General features: G+C 46.6%; 1 protein-coding gene across 2 annotated transcripts in view; it reads left to right on the top strand.

Annotated features, from left to right (window-relative positions):
- LOC107390554 (cryptochrome-1) overlaps positions 1–20,799 on the top strand; it is a 42,747-nt gene that overhangs the window by 10,437 nt on the left and 11,511 nt on the right. For both annotated transcript variants that reach the window (XM_015967352.3, XM_015967350.3), the window contains exons 3-10: positions 3,333–3,441; positions 3,549–3,691; positions 3,999–4,183; positions 8,368–8,456; positions 8,658–8,798; positions 12,320–12,631; positions 13,715–13,866; positions 19,128–19,330. In XM_015967352.3, the coding sequence (XP_015822838.1) occupies positions 3,333–3,441; positions 3,549–3,691; positions 3,999–4,183; positions 8,368–8,456; positions 8,658–8,798; positions 12,320–12,631; positions 13,715–13,866; positions 19,128–19,330 (1,334 nt within the window). The remainder of the gene's footprint in view (positions 1–3,332; positions 3,442–3,548; positions 3,692–3,998; positions 4,184–8,367; positions 8,457–8,657; positions 8,799–12,319; positions 12,632–13,714; positions 13,867–19,127; positions 19,331–20,799) is intronic.

Below are 20,799 nucleotides of genomic sequence, written 5' to 3'. Positions count from 1 at the left end.
TTAGTGCTTCGTTAGTGCTTTGTTAGTGCTTCATTTGTGCTTCGTTTGTGCTTTGTTAGTGCTTTGTTAGTGCTTCGTTAGTGCTTCGTTAGTACTTATTTTGTACTTCGTTTGTGCTGCGTTAGTGCTTCGTTAGTGCTTCATTTAGTACTTCGTTTGTGCTTCGTTAGTGATTCGTTAGTGATTCGTTTGTGCTTCGTTAGTGCTTCGTTTGTGCTTCGTTAGTGCTTCGTTTGTGCTTCGTTAGTGCTTCATTTGTGCTTTGTTAGTGCTTCGTTTGTGCTTCGTTAGTGCTTCATTTGTGCTTTGTTAGTGCTTTGTTAGTGCTTCATTTGTGCTTCGTTTGTGCTTTGTTTGTGCTTTGTTAGTGCTTTTTTAGTGCTTCGTTTGTGATTTGTTTGTGCTTTGTTAGTGCTTTGTTAGTGCTTTGTTAGTGCTTCGTTTGTGCTTCGTTAGTACTTATTTTGTACTTCGTTTGTGCTGCGTTTGTGCTTCGTTAGTGCTTCATTTAGTACTTCGTTTGTGCTTCGTTAGTGCTTCGTTTGTGCTTCGTTAGTGCTTCATTTGTGCTTTGTTAGTGCTTCGTTTGTGCTTCGTTTGTGCTTCATTTGTGCTTTGTTAGTGCTTGGTTTGTGCTTGGTTTGTGCTTCGTTAGTGCGGATTTGTGCAGATTTGTGCAGGTAAAATTATCCATTGTGTTGCGGTTTCTGAGATATTATAACTAATTTTATAGGTCATTCAAAGTTCACCATCTCCAGACTGCACCAAAACTGTCCAGAATAGTCTCATTTCTTAGCGCTGCGTTTGTGCTGATTTGTGGAGTTAAGCCTGATTTATGCTTCTCCGTCTGCGTCAGTGCGGAGACACACAACGCCATTATCCGTCCTTGCGTAGGGCACGCAAGTACGTACGGAGTCGAGCCCACTTTTTTAAACATCCGTAGAACGAGACGGATTACGCAAGCTTGTGATTGGTCAGGACGCCGCTGTTGTTTACAGCGCCGCCATTGCAAAGAGAGCCGAGTTTAACTAGCGGCAGACACGGAGAAGCTTGAAGAATACCTCGCGAAAAAACTCTAAAAACATGAACGTTTAATTCTCCCGTGACTGGAGGAGTGAAAAGATGCGCAGCAAGCGTTTTATTTGTGGACGGAAATAACAGGAAACGTGGGTTTAGAGGTGGGGAGCGCATGAAGCGGTGGGAGAATGAGAGACAAATATGTCCGTGTTAAAAGTCTCTTATATACACAAAATAAACACACGATCTTGGACCGATACATGACAGGATACCAAAGAACAGCGCTATGCCCTCTGTTGTCCTGCCGGGCAATTGCTTTGCAACGCTCTCCAGGAGACGGAGAAGTAAAAGAGCAAAACGCTTCCGTCAATCCGTGCATGTCTGTCCCTTGCGGAGCTGACGGAGAAGCATAAACCAGGCTTTATAGAGTCATCATTTGTGCCGCTGCGGTTCCTGAGGTGCACAAGTTTTACTTTGGGGTGATTTGGGTTCTTTTCTACTTGGTTGAATGGAAGTCAGTTTAAATCCAGATTTTCCAGAGTTATGAATAATTCTGAGGTTAACATTTTTCAGGTGTTATTCATATTGATCTCTTTCATATAATCTACTCATGATGTCCATCAGAAATGTGTTTTACTAGAATAAAGTAGTCTGCTGCTTTCAGGTGTTTTAAAGTGTCTCAGTCAGACAGAACCAGCAGCGATGCTAACTATCAGAGCTAACAGAACATCTGGATACGCGAACACAGCTGTTTACTGGTGATGGACCTGGTTTACTGAGCGTTAACGCAGCTGATGTGATGCTCATATAGAGGAAACTTATTGACTTGTTGTCATAATTACGAGCGGTCCAGCATGAGAGTAATAAACATAGCACTTCCTGTCACCCACAGGCTAAACGATAACATAACGACAACACTACACAACTATTTTAAAAGCTTCCCGCGTCTAGTTGGGTGGAATCAAAGCGCGGTCCACTGGATCCGCACGTTCTGGTCCGTGAGAGCTCCCGATGCAGAGGGAGCTTGTGTCAGCGCGTTGCCACAGCAACAGATTATGAATCTGTACACTCAGAGTCAGAAACTATGTCTTAATACATAAAAATACCTCCACCTGACCTGAGTCTTCTCCTCTCGTCCGTGAACTCCGTAAGCGTTAACCTACATCAGTACAACACCTGTCATGAACCTGAAGAATGAAATATTACAGTCACGTTTGGTTCTGTGGAGGGGCTTTTTTATGGTTAGTCATATTTTTCATGTTTTCCAAATAGATTTAGTATCAGTAGATTTAGCTGTTCTAATTTCCGAGCATAATTGGATTTGGCCTTCTTTACCGCTGATCCGAGTTCGTATTTAGCTGAGTTACATTTTTCTTTGTTGTCCTCTTGATGGTACCAGCAGTCCCAGAGCTGGGATGTGACTGGAAGACTGAAGCAGCTGGTTTCCCTCCCTTGTGCACGTGCAGACACGTGCCTGACTGTGCACTGCTCTGCTGCCCGGCTCTTGCTGTCTACACACGGATTGGGAGCAAGCAGAGCTTTGTCTGTTTAATGATTAGAGCAGCAGGGTTAAACGGTAAGGAGCAGAACTTCTCGTCTGCTCGCTTCTGCAGGTCAGACAAGAGTCTGGGCCGCTGGTGCTAAGTAGTGTAACGTCCTGGGAGGAAGCCCCGAGCTCCACAGCTCAGGTGACTTCACCTCCGAAGCATCAGTCAGACTCAAGCCATGCGGTCTCTGCTGTAGGACACACGGGTACAGCCCAGGCGAAAGCACTCTCCTTTTCCATAATGGGTCCCTGATGAAGCACTGGCATCAGGTTTAACATGATCACAACTCTGGAGATTCAGGCTGTAGCTGAATCACTAACCTTCAGATAGTCTATGATCTGATTCCCGAGGTTGTGGAGAGCCAGATGATAAATAATTCATGTTCGTATCGTAGTCAGCCATTACGCCTTTAGCGTCCTAGTGTCAGCGTGCGTCATCGTGACGTCTGTTTGGTTTCGGTCAGCAGCTGATCGAAGGGTTCCCTGAAGGCCGCTGGTGCTGTCTTCAGAGACGGGAAGATCCAGACTTTGGTCAGACTCAAGGTCATCAGTTTAGATAAGCATGAAGTCATGCTGGAGCTACCAGAGCCTGCTGGGGACACACCTTATAACCCATCGTCTTAGACCTCCACCTTCAGAAAACCAACCTAAGAAAACAGTTTAAAGTGACTGAATCACGTCAGAATAACAACACAGGGAAACCTGCGGGATTCCACTGGTTTTAATGGTAACCAGTAGCTTAGCTTATGTCTTCTCTGGGTCTCTGCAGGTTTCTTCTTCAGTGTCTAGAGGACCTGGATGCAAATCTCCGTAAAGTCAACTCCCGTCTGTTTGTCATCCGAGGCCAGCCAGCCAATGTGTTCCCACGGCTCTTTAAGGTCAGCAGAGACCAGAGCTCATGGTTCTCTTAGAAAACACACAAACACCTTGTTAGGTGGAGCTGCTGAGCTCCGTCACCGTGCTGATGTGAGATGTTCCCATCCAGGAGTGGAAGATCTCCAGGCTGACCTTCGAGTACGACTCCGAACCTTTTGGGAAGGAGCGCGATGCTGCCATAAAGAAGCTAGCCATGGAGGCGGGGGTGGAGGTCATTGTTAAGATCTCTCACACCCTCTACGACCTGGACAAGTGAGACAACACACACACACACACACCCTGTTTTATCCTCACTGACCGGTACCAGCAGTAGCTCCGTTGCTTTGTTCACCTGTCGTAGAAACAGCATCACAAACCTGAAGTGTGTTGTTATTATTCCTACCTGCCCGTTGAACAGCCTCTGGTCAGAGAAATAGATCTGTGTCCTTCAGGATCGATGAGCTAATGGCTAGTCTGTGTGCACTGGGTTAGGGTTAGGGTAGTATCGTACCATCTTAATGTTCTACGTTTTGTCCAACAGTGGTTCCTTTCTTCTGATCACTGATCTGTGCCTGTTCAGAATTATAGAGCTGAATGGCGGACAGCCTCCTCTCACCTACAAGCGTTTCCAGACCCTGATCAGCCGCCTGGACCCACCAGAGATGCCCGTAGAGACTCTGTCAGACACACTGATGGGCTCCGGCATCACCCCCATCTCTGAGGACCACGGAGAGAAATACGGTGTCCCGTCTCTGGAGGAGCTGGGTAGGAAACCAAACTCACCACCGTGTGCCTTTCCATAGAATAAAAAACATCAGAGTAACCTAACCTGATTAAAAGTGAACTGTTTATAAATCTGGTTTTTAAATTTAGATTCTCTTTCTGATGTTTGTTCTGTTTCTCTGTGTTTGGTGCCTTTTCTTCTGAACCTTCTTCACCTTTTAGAAAAAACATCAGGGGCCTCATTTCTCGAACTTGGTGTAGAATCTAGGCATGAGCGAGTTCACCACTATCTGCATCTGTGCTTGGAGTGGGCGTGGCCTAAACAGGAACTGGGTGTGGGTTAACCGGGAGTAGGTGGGGCTTCAATCTGCACATTAGTACAGTCTGAAATAGATATGGGTTGATCAGAAGTTGCTTTATGTGTTCGTTATTAAAAGCTATTTACAGAGCAGCCTCAGAGTAGAGATGCAGTGCTTTTCATCACAATAGTAAAGAAACTGAACAAGTTTTTCAGTAAATGCAGAATTCTATTCAATTCAATTCAATTCAAAAATACTTTATTAATCCCAGAGGGAAACTGATTGCTGTAGTAGCTCAGAATAATAATAATAATAATAATAATAATAATAATAATAATCTAGTCATCAAAGAGGTGTTGTATATTACAATGGCTGTTGGCAGGAAGGATCTCCAGTAGCGGTCAGTGTTGCAGCCAAACTGAAGAAGCCTCTGACTGAAGACACTCTTCCGTTGTCGGACAGTCTTGTGAAGAGAACGCTCAGGGTTGTCCATCATTTTCTTGATTCTCTGGAGAATCCTTCTTTGCATTATCTCCTCCAGCGGTTCCGAAACTGCCGAAACTCTGGCTGAGTCCATGAAAGGGCTTGGAGTTCCTCCATCTTGTTGGCCAGTGATCTCACATTGTCCATTATGATCGATGGAAGAGATGGTATGAAATTCCTCTTTCTCTGTCTCCATGTTGCTCCCGCCCTGCACCCACGCTTCTTGCGTTTTAGCTCATTTGGGGTTTGTGGCTTCAGTTGAGGTATTATTTCAGCCTTTCCAATGTTAATCAGCTGCTCCCGATTGTAAACCAGACTGTTGCCATGGTTACGCATCATAACAAATGCTCAAAAAAATGAAAAAAGCTATAAAATAGCAGTAAAAATCCTGCAAGCTTCACAGCACCAGAAACAGAAAAGTAAAATGTCCAAAAAATACAGTTTTTCCAGAGAAACAAGAAGAAAAAATGTCCATTCATCTAGTCAACAGAGCTACTCCAACATGCAGCCACCCAGAGCAGCGCAGTTCTGGAAAGAGTACATGAATAATGTGATTTGGTGCTTTATAAATAAACTTGAATTGAATATTTAAGTGAATACAGAAAACAGAACTCATGCAGTAGGAAAGAGGAACTAGAACAAGCCCGTCTTTCCCTTCCCTCACAGCTGTTTTATTTATTTATTTATGATCAAACAGATTTTTTTATCTTACGTTCTTGGCATTATTTTCCCCACACAAAGTTAAGCAAAACAAAGTGTGTGTGTGTGTGTGTGTGTGTGTGTGTGTGTGTGTGTGTGTGTGTGCGTGTGCGTGCGTGCATCTGTGTGTGTGTGTGTGTGTATGTATGTGTGCGCACCAAGCCCCCACAATACCGCTCAAAAATTGCTCAAGCTGCCAGCTTGTGGAGCTCTCGGAGACCTCTGTGTTCCACCCGGTTTTACCCAGCGGTCAGCCCGGCGTATCTCTGACTCAGAAGCTCTGGTGTTGTGCACAGTTAACTCCGGTTGTAGCTAGGTTGCTACCTCCGTTAGCTTAGCTCCCACCTCCGCGTTAGCTTTGGGTTAGCTTCAGGTTAGCTTGTAGCTAGTTCGACCGGGTGTCGTCAGTTGATCCCAGCCTTACAGCCCCACCCTCAGCTCCACCTCTCTTCCCTTTTGTGGAATTGTCTGGGTTTGACGGAACCTGTGACACAGTCAAAATGGCGGTGGTGGCCACCTCCCATTTAGCCTCAAAAACGTGTTATTGGAGGCTATGGAAATGAATTGTCCAGTACATATGTCGATGGTGCGTGTGTGTGTGTGTGTGTGTGTGTGTGTCTATGTGTGTGTGTGTCTATGTGTGTGTGTATGTGTGTGTGTGGGACAGCAGCTGCGGGCTGTCTGTTGGTTTTGTGTGTAGGGAGTGGCGGCGTTCTGTGTGGCCAATCACAGAGCGTGAAGACAGTCAGTTACCCAATAAGGATTTTCCTTCAGCACGAATACAGATATTTGCGGGTTTTACTCGTTTTATGCTTGTACTCATCAAAAATGCTGTATCTGTACCGGATACTCGTCTGAAACGAGTATCTGGCTCGTCCCTGGTAGAATCCTTATTAAAACTCTACTTAAGCTCACAAACCCCTAAATTATTCACGCAGACTCAAAACTCACTTCCATCCCAGTAAACTCTCCTTATGCACAGCTGCATAAATCACACTCTTCCTGGAAATGGGCTCAGATGTTTAAGGACTACCTCCTACACACACACTTTCTGCCATAAAGGGTTGATGCAAAGTACCTTCTGAATATGTTTCTTATACATAAGCCAGCTGATCTGTGACATTTCACGGGTAACCATGGCAGCCGAGAAGCCTTGAAAATGGACTGCTTGACTGAGACTGACATTGAGACAGAGGCACAGTGTTGTTGCCCCTGAGACGCCTTCAGGAATAAAAGCTGATCTCACTCTACCAGTTTTGTTCTCTGTTGTGTTCTGAAACACTCGTATTTATGATAACCATGGTGTGCTTGGTCCGTGTGAAGGATGGAGAAGCATGATGAGCCAGTCTGCTTGGCCCTTTGATGTAGCCCATCTGAGAACGAGTCTTGTAGACATGCAAAAACCTGATACTGATGAGTGAAAGACGTCTTCACACAAACATCAAGTACAGCTCCGTTTCTAGAAGCACAGTAGCTGCAGGTCTGGTTTATTTAAAGCAGATCTCCCTTGAACCTGTCCTGTTAGACTAATGGGCTTTATCTACTTGGAGTTTCGGTCCACATGTCTGGTTTCCATTCACAGATTGTTTCAGTTCATTCATACAGTCAGCTGCTCTGCGACCATCTGCCTGTCACACCTGTGCAGGTTCTCCAGCTCCGAGGCTAATCTGTGATCCGTTTAAGCTTTTAACTCCTAACATGTCAGGGCAGATGTCTGGTTTCCACCCAGAAGTTCAGCTTTGTTCTGATAGAACTGGTGCCATCTGCTGCCCACACCTACACCACCTGCACACGGCTCATGATCAAACTGCAGGAGAGTGTTTTGATGTTGGACCCATCGTGTTTGTGTCACGGTCCAGTGGAGCCTGTGCTTTACTCACCCGTGTCATCGGGACGAGGGTATGCGAGTTTTTCAGTAAAACCGAAATACAGGTGCTGGTCGTAAAATTAGAATGAAAGCTGGTTTATTTCAGTGACTCCTTTCAAAAAGTGAAACCTGTATAATATATCCATTCATTACACACAGATTGTATATTTCTTTAATGTTGATGATTAAAACTGACAGCTGATGTCGTATCCCAGAATATTACAATATCAGTTAAAGCCAATGCGAAAAAAGGGCAAGACGGAAAAGCTCTTTGTGAAAGAGGCTGGCTGGTCAGAGCTCTGGGTCCAAGCACATTAATAGAGAGGCGAAGGGAAGGACAAGACGTGGTAGAAAAAAGTTCCTACAATAGGGATAACCGCACCCTGGAGAGGATTGTGAAGCCAGACCCATAAATGTGGGGGAGATTCACAAAGAGTGGGCTGCAGCTAGAGTCGGTGCTTCCAGAACCCCCACGCACCGACGAATGCAAGACAGCTTCCAGCTGTTGCATTGCTTGAGTCAAGCCACTCTTGAACCAGAGACAGCGTCAGAAGCATCTCGCCTGGGCTGAAGACAAAAAGCACCGGACTGCTGCCGAGTGGACCAAAGTTATGATTTCAGATCAAAGTAAAGTTTGCATTTCCTTTAGAAACCACGGTCCCAGAGTCTGGAGGAAGAGAGGGGAGGCACAGAGTCCACGTTGGTTATTTACTCAGAACAAAAATATAACTTTTGTTTTTGCTCCCACTTTTCATGAGCTGAACTCAGAACAAAAGCGTTGCATTTATGTTTTTGTTCAGCGTAGAAGGAGATGATGGTGGTGGTGAGGCTGAGTGCTGTTTGTTAATGACCTCTAAAACAGAATGTCATGTTTGCAGGCTTCGACACAGAGGGCCTGCCTTCAGCTGTGTGGCCCGGAGGAGAGACTGAGGCTCTGACCAGGATAGAGCGCCACCTGGAGAGAAAAGTGAGAACTTGATCCATTATTCTGACAGAGATGTTGGCTGAAGCAGCTCTGACACAGTAAAAGTTTGTTGCATGTACATAAGATGATTTAACATCATTTCAAACAATTAGATTCATGAACTAAGTTTCAAAGCAGAGTTTTTATAAATTGTATGAAATGAGACGGATGTGACTGCCCCTGCGTTGACCCTGTCTGCTTCAGGCGTGGGTGGCTAATTTCGAGCGTCCCAGGATGAACGCCAACTCTCTGCTGGCCAGCCCGACCGGCCTCAGCCCCTACCTACGCTTCGGCTGTCTCTCCTGCCGCCTCTTCTACTTCAAGCTCACCGATCTCTATCGAAAGGTGTGTATTCAGCACCTCCAGTGTGTGGAGGAAGGGACGGCTCTTTCTGTGATGAACATAATTATATTTTATCATTTATTCATTTTGTCGCAGGTAGGGTTGCAAGGATTATTAACCATGGTGTGAAACCCACCGTAGACGTCTCCAACACTGCAAAAAATAGATAAATGAGCGGACCAAAGCGAAAGTGAAACTGAACAAACGCATGCAGTAGAACCAGCGTCAACACCCACCGGGACTCTCCGTTTGCACCTAGGAAGCACTTCAAGTCTCCTGTGAGGGACAGATTTAGACTCCCAAAGCTGCTAAAGGACAAATTCAGATTTATGTCGTTCATCTGCAGAGCTGACAGATCAAACAAATCTGCGACACTCCCAACTTGTTATCATCTCTGACGTCATCATGCAGACAAATGAGCTCCAACGAAGCTGCTAATAGAGAAGCGTCACACTGACGTATGAAGACGGTCATGTGGGAACAGCCAGGCTAAGATGGTGTGTTTGGAGGGCAGACTTAAACCTACAGAGGGAAGGTGCCTGACGCACTTGGAGGGGCAGAGAGTTGCAGAGTTTGGGGGCAGGGTGTGAGAAGGCACGCTCACCCCGAGATTTGGTAGCCTGGCCTGCCAGACTCCTCCTCTGGTTAACTCTGCACAGAGAAAGGCTCTGGGAACTCTCCTATTCAAATAACCCCGCCCCCTGAGAATTCTAACCGAGCCAATCAGCGCTGAGCGGCGTACGTCACACACCTCAACGCCGAGTTTGTCGAACATGACGACTGAAGTGGAGTTCCCTGCCAGTGTTGCCAACGCAGCGACTTTGTCGCTGTTCCTAACGACTTTTCTTCCAAACAGCGCCTAGCGACAAACCTGGCGACATTTCTCAGGACCCGTTGCTACCTTCTGTAGAACTTTCTTGTAGATAAGCCCCACAGATTAGCAACAAATGGGCCATTCCCATCTGTACCGGGTCGGCCCGGGCCGGGTAGCGTAGGTTGTTTACATATCTGGGTGGCCTGGTATTTTTCCGGGCCAACCAAGGCTCATTCTCAGCCCTCTTCTCGAGGGGGTCTGCTTCAGGCCGACCAGGGCCAACACACCCACTGCTGACAGCAAATTCACACCTTCCATTAGAGCAAGCCTCTGATTGGTGGGTAGAATCAGCCCACATGGGCTTAAGGCAAGGATGTGTGGAATCAACCGGGCCAGGCTGGGGCCGACTGGGGCTACCTGGCCCGGGCCGACCCGGTACAGATGGGAATGGCCCAAAAGAAACCATTTGCACTCTGAACCGTTCTTCCGTGAGTAAGAAAAGAGAACGATAATCTGCACATGTGCACGAGGACTGACCAATCGTAAACCGTTTTCGGCCGGGCGAAGACAAAGGTACAGCTGCAGAGCTGGAGACCGCCGACTTACGTCTGCTGCTGCTGCAGGCTCGCCTAGAGACGGCGCAGGCGTCAGCCTGTCATCTCTGGTTCTGCAGCTGTCAGACACTTTGGTTTTTCGGCAAATAAACGGGAGAAACGGGAGTTTCAACTACCGTCCCGTTTACACACGCAGCTCTGTGGCTCATCTGAATTTCCTTTAGTGACGCAGGGATGGTTATACTATGAGACACCCGCTCCCTTTTGCTCGGTGTGCCGTTATTATCACGACGGAGAGAATACACAACAGAGAAGTTGAGAAACTGTGAGGTGTACAAACAGCAGGATTTTGAATTGAATTCTAAATTTGACCGGGAGCCAGTGTAAGTCTGCAAGACTTGGAGAGATGTTTGTGCGTCTGTTGGTGTTGGTTAAGAATCTGGCAGCAGCATTTGAACTTTCTGTAGTCTGCCCAAGGCAGAAGCTCTAATCCCAGTCAGGACTGCATTTGTATATTCTAGACGGGAGGTCATGAGCGTGTGGATGACTGACTCAAGATGTAGGGGTTTGAGAATGGGTTAAAGGAGAGTGATCCAGCAAAGCTGGAAAAAGCAACCTGACTCGTCATGATTGGAGACTGAGGGCAGGTAGGGTTGGCACAGCTGGTATACTACTGGTGTTTGCAGGGTTAAAAAGGATGGCCTCGGTCTTGCGGTCATTTAAACACAAGTAGTTACAGGATAGCCAGGTTTTGACGTCCGAGAGGCAGTGTGTCAAAGCAGAGATTGATTGATGCTGACTGAGTTTTAGGTAAATTTGACAGTCATCTGCGTAGAAGTGGTTGTTGATCCTGTGACTGGCTAGAATCTTGCCGAGGAAAAGCATGTAGATAGAAAAATGGAGTGGACCCAGAATAGAGCCCTGAGGGACTCCCCACAGGAGGCAGGCATTAGAAGAGGAGCAGTCATCAATGAGGACACTAAAGCACCGATCAGTGAGGTACGATTTTTACCAGGCAAGGGCAGTACCGGTCTCTCCCACCGATGACTCGAGCCTATGAAGTAGGATGGCGTGATCAACAGTGTCAAAGCTGCTGTCGGGTCAAGCAGCAGCAACAAAACGTAGGAGCCAGAGTCCGTGAGAACGAGGATGTCACTGAAAACCTGAATGTGGACAGACTCGGTGCTAGTGTGGTCTAAAGCCAGACTGAAATGGGTCATTGAGATGAGAGGAAAGCTGTCAAAGAACCAGTTTCTCAATGACTTTTGAGATGAATGGGAGTCTGGAGATTGGGATATAATTGTCAAAAAACCTGACTTTTTAACAGGGGCTGTACAACAGCTGTTTTAAAAGCAACAGGAAACACCGGAGGAGAGGCTGCAATTAACAATAACCAAGATCAGAGGGGCTACCACTGGAAGAACGTCACGCAGTAGTTGGGGGGAAGGTCAGTCCTCGGGAGAACCAGAAGGCTTCATGGCCATGATTAAGTCAACCAGGGCTGAAAGTGACACTTGACTGAAACGCGCAACCTGGGGTGGATGGTTGAAAACCTCTAAAGCAACCAGGCCAAAGTGAGCGAAGCTGGATCTGATGCCCTGAATTTTTTGCAGGAAAATTTTTAGAAACTCCGAGCCTAGAGCCCCTGAAGAGGGTGGGGTGGTAGAAGAGTCATAAAGGGACAGAAAAGAGTTTAGCACACTGATCGTTGTTATGCCTAGAAATAAGAGCACCATGGCATCTGCTGCACTAAAGCTTTTCCTAGAGGGGACCTCCAGACAAACACTCCCCCATTCTCCCCAGACGACCATTCAGCCTTCGGCCCTTCCTTGAGTCAAGAGCAGAAAGCGGTATTTGAGCCCTTTATTTAGAAAAAGGATGGGCTGCCCTGTTGACTGACATCCGTAGTGTTGAGTATGTCGTGTTGTTCGTTGTCCAATAGCATGTTTGAAGAACACCCACCCACCCCATGACTGAGCTTTCCCTATTGGTCGAGGCCTGACTATATATTCACATAACTAGGAAGGCTTGTCAGGCTGGCAGGTTGATGCTTTTAAATCTAAAATGTCTCAAATATTCCTCTCCTCCTCCTCGCCTTTTTCAACCTCGAGCTCTTTTCATGTCAGTCCTGTTTCCTGTGGTTTGGATGTCCTCAGGTGAAGAAGAACAGCTCTCCTCCTCTCTCCCTGTATGGCCAGCTGCTTTGGCGTGAGTTCTTCTACACTGCAGCTACCAACAACCCTCGCTTTGATAAGATGGAGGGAAACCCCATCTGTGTTCGCATCCCCTGGGACAAAAACCCCGAGGCACTCGCCAAGTGGGCCGAGGCCAAAACAGGCTTCCCTTGGATAGACGCCATCATGACTCAGCTGAGACAGGAGGGCTGGATCCATCACCTCGCCAGGCATGCTGTGGCCTGCTTCCTCTCCAGAGGAGACCTGTGGATCAGCTGGGAGGAAGGAATGAAGGTGAGGTGCTTTGTCTTGTCTGTACTCCCTGCTGGGGCAGCAGTAGCTCAAGCGGTTGAGCGGGTTGTCCAGTAATCGGAAGGTTGCGGGTTCAATCTCGGCTCCGGACCAAGAATTCTGCTGTTGTGTCCTTGGGCAAGACACTAAACCCACGCCAGTGCTCAACAGCTTCGCCTCTGTCAGTGCGCCCCAGGGCAGCTGTGGCTACATGGTAGCTCATCACCATCAGTGTGTGAATGGATGAATGATCCACTGTAGTGTAAAGCGCTGTGGAGTCCTCTGACTCTGAAAGGCGCTATACGAGTGCGGGTCATTTATCATTTAATGAGAAATGTTCTCTTTAAACGATATAAACCTTGTTTTATGAGAAGTTTCTCAAAAGAACGTGTTTCATAACTCGTAATAATGAGAAAGCTGTAAACGGTGACGCGCCGACATCTCACAGGATGTTTGGATTGCGTCCAGAAGAAAAAAGCAAGATGGAGTCAGAGAGAGCTTCTTTATTTGCAACATGTTCCTCCAGACTTCGACCAGGTCGTCCTCCACTTTACAACGATGGAGAAAACAGGCTGAGCCCTCACGACTTCTTGTCCAAGCTAATAGCGGCACTTCTTTGTAACCGAGGTGCAGCTTTCAAAGTAAAAGTTCACATCCTCGTTGCGCTTTTTCAGAAACTAAAAACCTTTAATTCTTTTCACGTTCACAAACAATGTGCATCAGATATATGTCCTGATGTTACGCTAGCATGTTCTCTCTGTGTGGGAGGTCTGTGGGTGTTTAACGTTATCTTCCTACAATTAAACACAATTCCTAGGAATGAAGAGCTGTCTCTTTTGTTCTTTCATTCTGTTTGTCTTCATCATCCATCTGTTGTTGTTGTTGTTTCTTACACAGTTTTAGTTAAAAAAAAAAAAGTTTTTTACCTGACAGGTTTCAGCCCATTCTTAAAGCTGGGCTGAAGGTTCATCTCAGATCTATCTCATGTTTTAATGTTTAGATCATTATCTATAAATAAACTTGAGCCTGAACAGGTGTGCAGGTTAGTAAAACGGTCACATGACCCTCGTCTGTGTGAACCTGCAGGTCTTTGAGGAGCTGCTTCTGGATGCGGACTGGAGTGTGAATGCGGGCAGCTGGATGTGGCTGTCCTGCAGCTCATTTTTCCAGCAGTTTTTCCACTGCTACTGCCCCGTGGGCTTCGGCAGGCGCACCGACCCCAACGGGGACTTCATCAGGTGGGTACTTTTCCTGGCATCGCCCTTTGATGCCAGCAGGTGACCCCCTCCACGTGGAAAGCACCCTTCCTCCCTCTGTCTCTCTGTTACACATAGAAAGGCTTTTGGATCAGGACCAGATCCACTCTAGGATTTCAGGAATACTCTGTTTTGGTCCAGTTCACCTCTAGATTCACGCTTCACCTGCTTTAGAGTTCAACCTGATAGAGTTCAGTCAGCTGATCTCTCACACACACACACACACACACACACAGTGCTCTCATACACATATACACACACACACACACACACACACACAGTGCTCTCATACACACACACACACACACAGTGCTCTCACACACACACACACTTGTCAGACGGAAGCAGAGACACGAGGGATGGAGATACCTCCAGGGTTCTGGGTGAGTGATGAAACACACAAGCCCTCCAGCTCCTCTCTCCTCCTCATCGTCTCTTCTAACTTCAGCACTTTAGTTTTCGGGTCAGTCGTGCCTTTTGTAACAACTTAGGTTTCAGTCTTCTTCTCTCTCTTTTGTGTGTGAGTGTTGGTGCTTGTGAACACATGCACTTGTGTAGGCTTACACCTGTGACCAGCTGACTTGTTAACTGCAGACATAGACCAACTCTGTGTTCGTGTTCTGGTTCTTCTGTTTCGGGGGGATTGGGGGAAAAGGTCAGCTATCCCTCTGCCCTGTGTAGATTGTAGCTGACTGCTTTTACGATGATTGGTCATTCCCACGCCCTTCACCCAGGAGCAGTCTGGGCTGCAGCTCAGGCTGCCTTGGATGGAGGTCGGGCATCGGTGACCGCTTGTTTTTATTTACTTGTGTAACCCTGAGGGACATGACTTGCTCACACCCCAGCAGCACCTTTTGGGCAGGTTTGTAACTCGGTAGCGTCTCATTTCGTCTAAAGGGACTCCGACCGCTTGGTGGGGAAACAAACGCCGTGTCTGCATTTGTTAGGTAGAGCGCGATGAAGCATTTCCCTGAGGGTAGTGAGGAGAGGCGTTGGACCAGCTGGAGCTCTGCCTTCAGTGTTGCATGGTTGGCATGGTTACTTGTTACCCGTGCTGTGCCACGCAGCCCCATCCTGTGCCCAGGTGCTGAGCAAAGCCCCTCATCCAGCCCTTTGTGAAATGTTCAGTAGTGCTCTGCTTATGGGAATGCAGCTCTGTCAGTGCAGGTGGTCCTACAGCAGCGGCAGGAACACGCAGGCACAGATGCACACCTGTGTGACCCAACTATCTCACAGATCAGTCCCAGTGCAGCGCGTCGTGATTCTCAACTCCACAACTAACATGTTTACATCCATGTTCAAGTCACAGAACCCTCTACCGCTCATCTACGTTTCATCACAGGTTCACAGATTCAAAGACAAACTAGACAGAAATGGTTTTAGTTGTAAATGAACTGCTGACACACAAACCCAGATGTAGGAGTCTCACCTGGAGTCCCACGTGCGCCCTGGCGGATGGCTGTGGTGTAGGTATTTAACGTGACACTAAAGAGTGTTCCTGTTCTCCCTTCTAATAGTTGAAAATGGAAAATTAGAAATGTTGTAAACAACCTTGCTGCAACCTGCTGTAGCTAGCTAACAGCGCGCTAACTCTTAAACTAGCCAGTGGTACTAAACAAGACACAAAGTAAAAAGATCCACACTGTTGGACAAAAATACTATTACTTACAAGGCCAGTAGCAACTGTAGTGCTTTAAGAGCTCAATAAATATATGACCTGTACTTATGACCAATAAGCTGTGATGCTCTATTTTAATATAAAATATCAACCCTGCTTGGTCTTTACTGTGTTTATCAGAAGATTCTAGGGTTCTTTGTTTATTAGGGGATAGTAAACACTTCAGTAAACAGTCAGGTTTATAAAAGTAAGAATTTATTTTACCAACAATTAAAACATGACAAGTTAACTAACATTTACTGTGATGGATGGAACTAGATGTGATGTATGACCCTACGCATGAATGCGATGTTGGTCAGAACCTCCGTATCTAGGAGAGCTGAGTTCTGGATTTGGTTTGCGTTAAGCTGTGAAGTTGTTATTTATCAAAAGCACATCAGACGCTGTCTGTGTCTGCTTCACCCTTTTTCTGAGACCCTCCTGGTGGATCAGAAGGTCAGAGAGGTCGGATGACCTCTGGCACCGAAGGTCCAGTAGATTGACCACAGCACCGACTCCTCCGGTCCAGAGATGTCTCGGGTCACAAGAGTGATTGGAGCCACGCGTCTGGGACTCGTAGGAGTCTCAGCAGTATCAGCTGTTTGCAGGAACTGTTTCTGGATCAGCTTCGCGGTGCGAACAAGGTTTTGACGACGTGTCAAAAGCTTTGATGCTTAAAGAGGTTTTGCTTCAGATGGCCGGTCTGAAGCTTTCTCTAGCACTGCCGAACCACCCAGGGGGATCCAGGTTTAAGGTTTGAGAGATGTCACGCCTTCTTTGATTCTGGATGTTCTGGCTGGGGTAAAAGACTATTTATGTGTCAGAGTTTAACTTAACGTGCTTGTTATTGTGTGAGTGCAGATGTTAGGACCTTTGCCATATAAACATGCTGAAACACATTGCAATCATGGTAGACATAGCATTCATTTCACACTTCAATCATTGAGCACAGATTATTATATATAAGTAGCAATAAACAAACGTTTATTTAATGATTATCCAGATTATAAGTCATGGAAGAGGTTCATGTTTGATTTAGGAAATCATTCTTGAATTTAGCAACTGATCCGAGCTGGAGTGTGCCTTATGTGGAGGCATGACCTGAAAGATGGGACCTTGGGGAGAGAAAGTTATTGTTGACATCTCGTTATCTGAGTTCCAGCTGGGGCAGGCTCATTTAAACCCTAACCCGTTACATAACCCCCCTTTTCAAGGGCACGGGGTCCTGGCGGAGACCACGGGACGTTGGAACAAGTCGTTAGACCCTAGGGTCTCAGTCAAGGAAGCACATGTTAGTTCCCAGATGATGGCCCCAGGACTGAGGAAAGCAAACCCCCACACCAGAGAATAGTCAATGTAGCTCCCAAAAAATCCACGTATCACGATCCTCAGGAAGAAAGCAGACGAGCAGGGACCGGCCCAGGCACCAGGCAAACCGTAGAGCTCCAGCAACCACGGCAGGAACCACAGGACGTCCAGACCCACATGAACTGGACCCTCAGGCAGCCGAATCAGGCGATGGTGTAGAGAGGTCCTCACAGGAAGCGAGGACAACAGGCGAACCCAGGAGAGGAGAAGAGCACACATGCAGGGCACTTGAATGTAGACACACATAGATTGCATCTGATGTAAAATAGCTAATAAAAATAAACCTAGCACTATATGTACCTATATGTGCTATGTGAAGCAAGTTATGTGAACGGAGTTCAGGTGAGAGACATGAATGCAGTAAACTATGTGTACTGGAAAAGTGTTGTAAAAAACTAAATGAACATAACCCTGTAATATAGGGTGCATTTCCCCCGCCTGGTGTAACTAAAAGGAAATCGCTTCTTCTAATTATCACCTGAAGTGCCTAGTTTCATTCTTATACCTGGAGACTTAAAATACACGACACGTTGTGTTAAAGACTAAAAAGTGGATGTTTAATGTCTCCTTTAAATGCTGTTTCTGGTCAGCAGAGAGCTGCGGTGTCCAGTTTGAAGTTGGTAAAGGTTCTACCTCAAGAACCACGGTAACCCACTTCACCATCAGGATCTGTGCCTCACACGTCTCCCCGCTGCCGTCTGGACCACTTGTTGCAGGCAGGTTGCAGTTCTTCCTGGCAAAAGGGTTGTGGTCCTTTTTAGTGAAATGAGGGGGCTCCCTAGTGGGCCAGCCCAGAGAGTGGTGCTGTGGCTGTGGGGAGAGGACAGTCAAGGGGGGGGGGGGGATCTGGGCCAGCTGACCCCTAAAAAGTGAACCACCACAGTCTGAGGGACAGGGGGAGCAGGCATGAGCTCTTTTCTCAGTCCACCGCTGTCTGATCACGAGGGGGAGGGTGGGGGCTTGGAGCTGGGAGGTATGATGGAAGACTTCTGCCATCAAAAAGGAGCTTTCAGTAGACCAGTATGACCACACGAGTCACACATAATCACTCTGGTTAATATGAAGTGATGTCATTCTTCATTTCCTTCATTATCCTTCTGCTGGGATCATGGATGCGCTGAGTCAGCACCTGAGGAGGAGTAGGAGAACCCAGAGACAGGAAGTCAGTCTGCACCTCTCTAGCCGGAGACTAAGTGTACCTTTTGATGGCAGAATGGTTCCAGCATACCCCAGCTCCGGTCAGGGTGGGGGTGGGGTCAATGCACTCTGCTTTCTAACCGCGTGTCACAGCAGACGTCTCCTAGCAGCATCCATCCAGTCGGCAGCCGTCTCTCTAGTGATGATGCGACCTCCGCAGCAGGCGGAGAGCCGTCCACCGTGTGTGTGCGTGTCGGTTCATCCACAGAGCCGAACCACACCAGCCCCCACCCCTCTCTCACTGTGCTGCTTCCCACAGCTCCACGCGCCCCCCTCCTCTTTCCTGTCTCTCCCCTCCTCGGACTAGGTAAGGTCGGACCAAGTGCACTAGGTAGGTGGCCCCTCTTTGTCACATGGAGCAAATCCACAACAGCCCAGGAAAAAGGTGCCGTGAGGTGGGAACTCCTCCACCTCCATGCACTCAGAGTTTTACTGGTTGTTCTGTTGGAAGGTGACTCTTGTCTGCGGCGTGGCTGCTGCTGCGCTAACTTACAGTAATCTTGTGTGGGACCACAGCCCCTTGTTTTCCATCACGTTTGCAGCACTGCCATGGTAGTTCACTTCAGTGCCAGAATCGTTCTGACTTAAGAGCCGTGTTTTTGTACTCTGGTACTGTAGTAGTACTGTGCAGTGTTGTGGTTGTCTGCACCTTTCATTTGTTGCACCTGTTTTCTATTGAAAAGCATAAAGTGCTGAAGACCAGCGAGCTCTTCCTCTTATTCACATGCAGGCCTGGGCTGCAAAGATTAAATATAGTTGTATGCTCTCATGCAGTCACTCATGTAACAGTACATTTATAAGTTTGTAAATTTGTTTTTAAACTCTTCACAGTGGCAACTTTAGGCTAACTGTGTAAAAATGGAATTAAACTCCCAGTTAATAGATGTACTTTATAAATATATGTTCCTAATATCCAAAATGTTCCATTTTCTAATCATTTGTTGCAATATTTCATCTCTTAACACCCATCTGTGTCCTGCTGACACAAGCCAGCACCTCTGATGTCTCCTTGTGCTTCCAGACGATACTTACCTATCCTCCGAGGTTTCCCTGCTAAGTTCATCTATGATCCATGGAATGCCCCAGAGTCTGTGCAGACAGCAGCCAAGTGCATCATAGGGGTCCATTACCCAAAGCCAATGGTGCACCACGCAGAGGCCAGCAGGCTCAACATCGAGAGGATGAAGCAGATCTACCAGCAGCTGAGCCGATACAGGGGATTGGGTATGAGACAAGTGCACATCCACTGAGGAACTGTGTTAAATTCACTCTGTGTAGCACATGCATGCTCAACGTAAAAACCTTCCCACCCCTCGCCTGCATCACCCGCAGAAAGGAAATAGATGAGAAAGTGGTTGGGTCAGAAAAAGCCAGTCATTTGTGCTTCACAGGGAAAATTAGTGTTCATTGCCCTGCCCACAGGAAGAGGGAACAGAGCACTTCTCAGCTAGCAGAAGCTAACCTTTAGCATTGGCAACTCCACGACATGGCAGAACGCATTCAGGTTTGTGTTATTTATGGAGATAAAATATTATTTTTACCCAAGAAAGAACAAAGGAACGTGGGCAGTGGAAGAGTTGTTACTGTGAGCCAATCAGATCAGAGCATTTTTGCATATTTCGAATATTAATTAGCAGAATTCCAAGTGTCGTCGTCGCGCCCCCGTCCCGTTCCTGCCTAAATGTAACATGGAAACACACCGGGAGCAGGAAGCGTTCCCCACAAACAACATAACAACACTTGTTTGTAACAGAGATGTCTCACTTTGATTTATTTTCTAAACCAAAAACATTTGAGGCTTTTTATCATTAATCCACACGTACTATTAATCTACTTATTGATCAACCCTTTTCCCGTCATGAACTTAATAATTATCTCTGGTCTGAAGGCGTCGCAGAGCATTTGTCAGGATTATCTCAAGGAAGAATGTCATTCAGCTGCTGTTGGAGACAAATTATAACGGCATTTTTCTCTATTGCTAACTTAAATTGAATTGGTTTTCATTTTGCACAGATAATGTTTAAAGCTTAAGCATTCATTATAGGAGATATGTGATGTTGGCAACCTAAATGATTTATTTATTTCTTTTTCCATCAGGGAGAGCCCGTATACATCTGTATGGGTTTATATCGGTATCAGAAATTAAGAGTTAGACAATATCAGTAAAAAAAAAGCCAACATCGAGCCTTCCTACCTTCAGTATAAGAAGTAGTGATTTGTAATTGATCCTGAACTTTATCTGCAGCTAATGAAGCTGCTGAATAATGAGGGTAGTGTGATTAGAGATGGGTGTTCTAGTAATGATACGAGCTGCAGAGTTTTGGACCCGTTGAAGTTTGTGCAGAAGTCCAAGAGAGAAGTGATGAGACTATTTACTACGATGGTGGCCGTGTGATTAGATGATGACGGGCACAGGTGATTCATATTTCAGTAGTAGTAGTAGGCGGAATGGGTAACTGCACTGATGTGTGAATAGTAGGAAAGGTTACGTCTACAATGACACCAAACCTGGTCCAATCAGGCAGCTGTATTGTTCTCAATGAGAAGAGTCCTGCCTTCATTAGAAGGAGCTCAGTTTTATGGGAGTTCATCTTATGGAAGTTGGAAGGAAACAAAGACCTAATCAAGGAAATTAAATGATTAAAGATTAGAGATTGGTCCAGTTATTTAGTTCACTAGGGTCAGTTCCAGGT

The sequence above is a fragment of the Nothobranchius furzeri genome, chromosome 15, assembly GCF_043380555.1.
Source record: "Nothobranchius furzeri strain GRZ-AD chromosome 15, NfurGRZ-RIMD1, whole genome shotgun sequence".
Classification (NCBI taxonomy): domain Eukaryota; kingdom Metazoa; phylum Chordata; class Actinopteri; order Cyprinodontiformes; family Nothobranchiidae; genus Nothobranchius; species Nothobranchius furzeri.
This window is presented reverse-complemented; position numbering and strand designations above follow the sequence as displayed.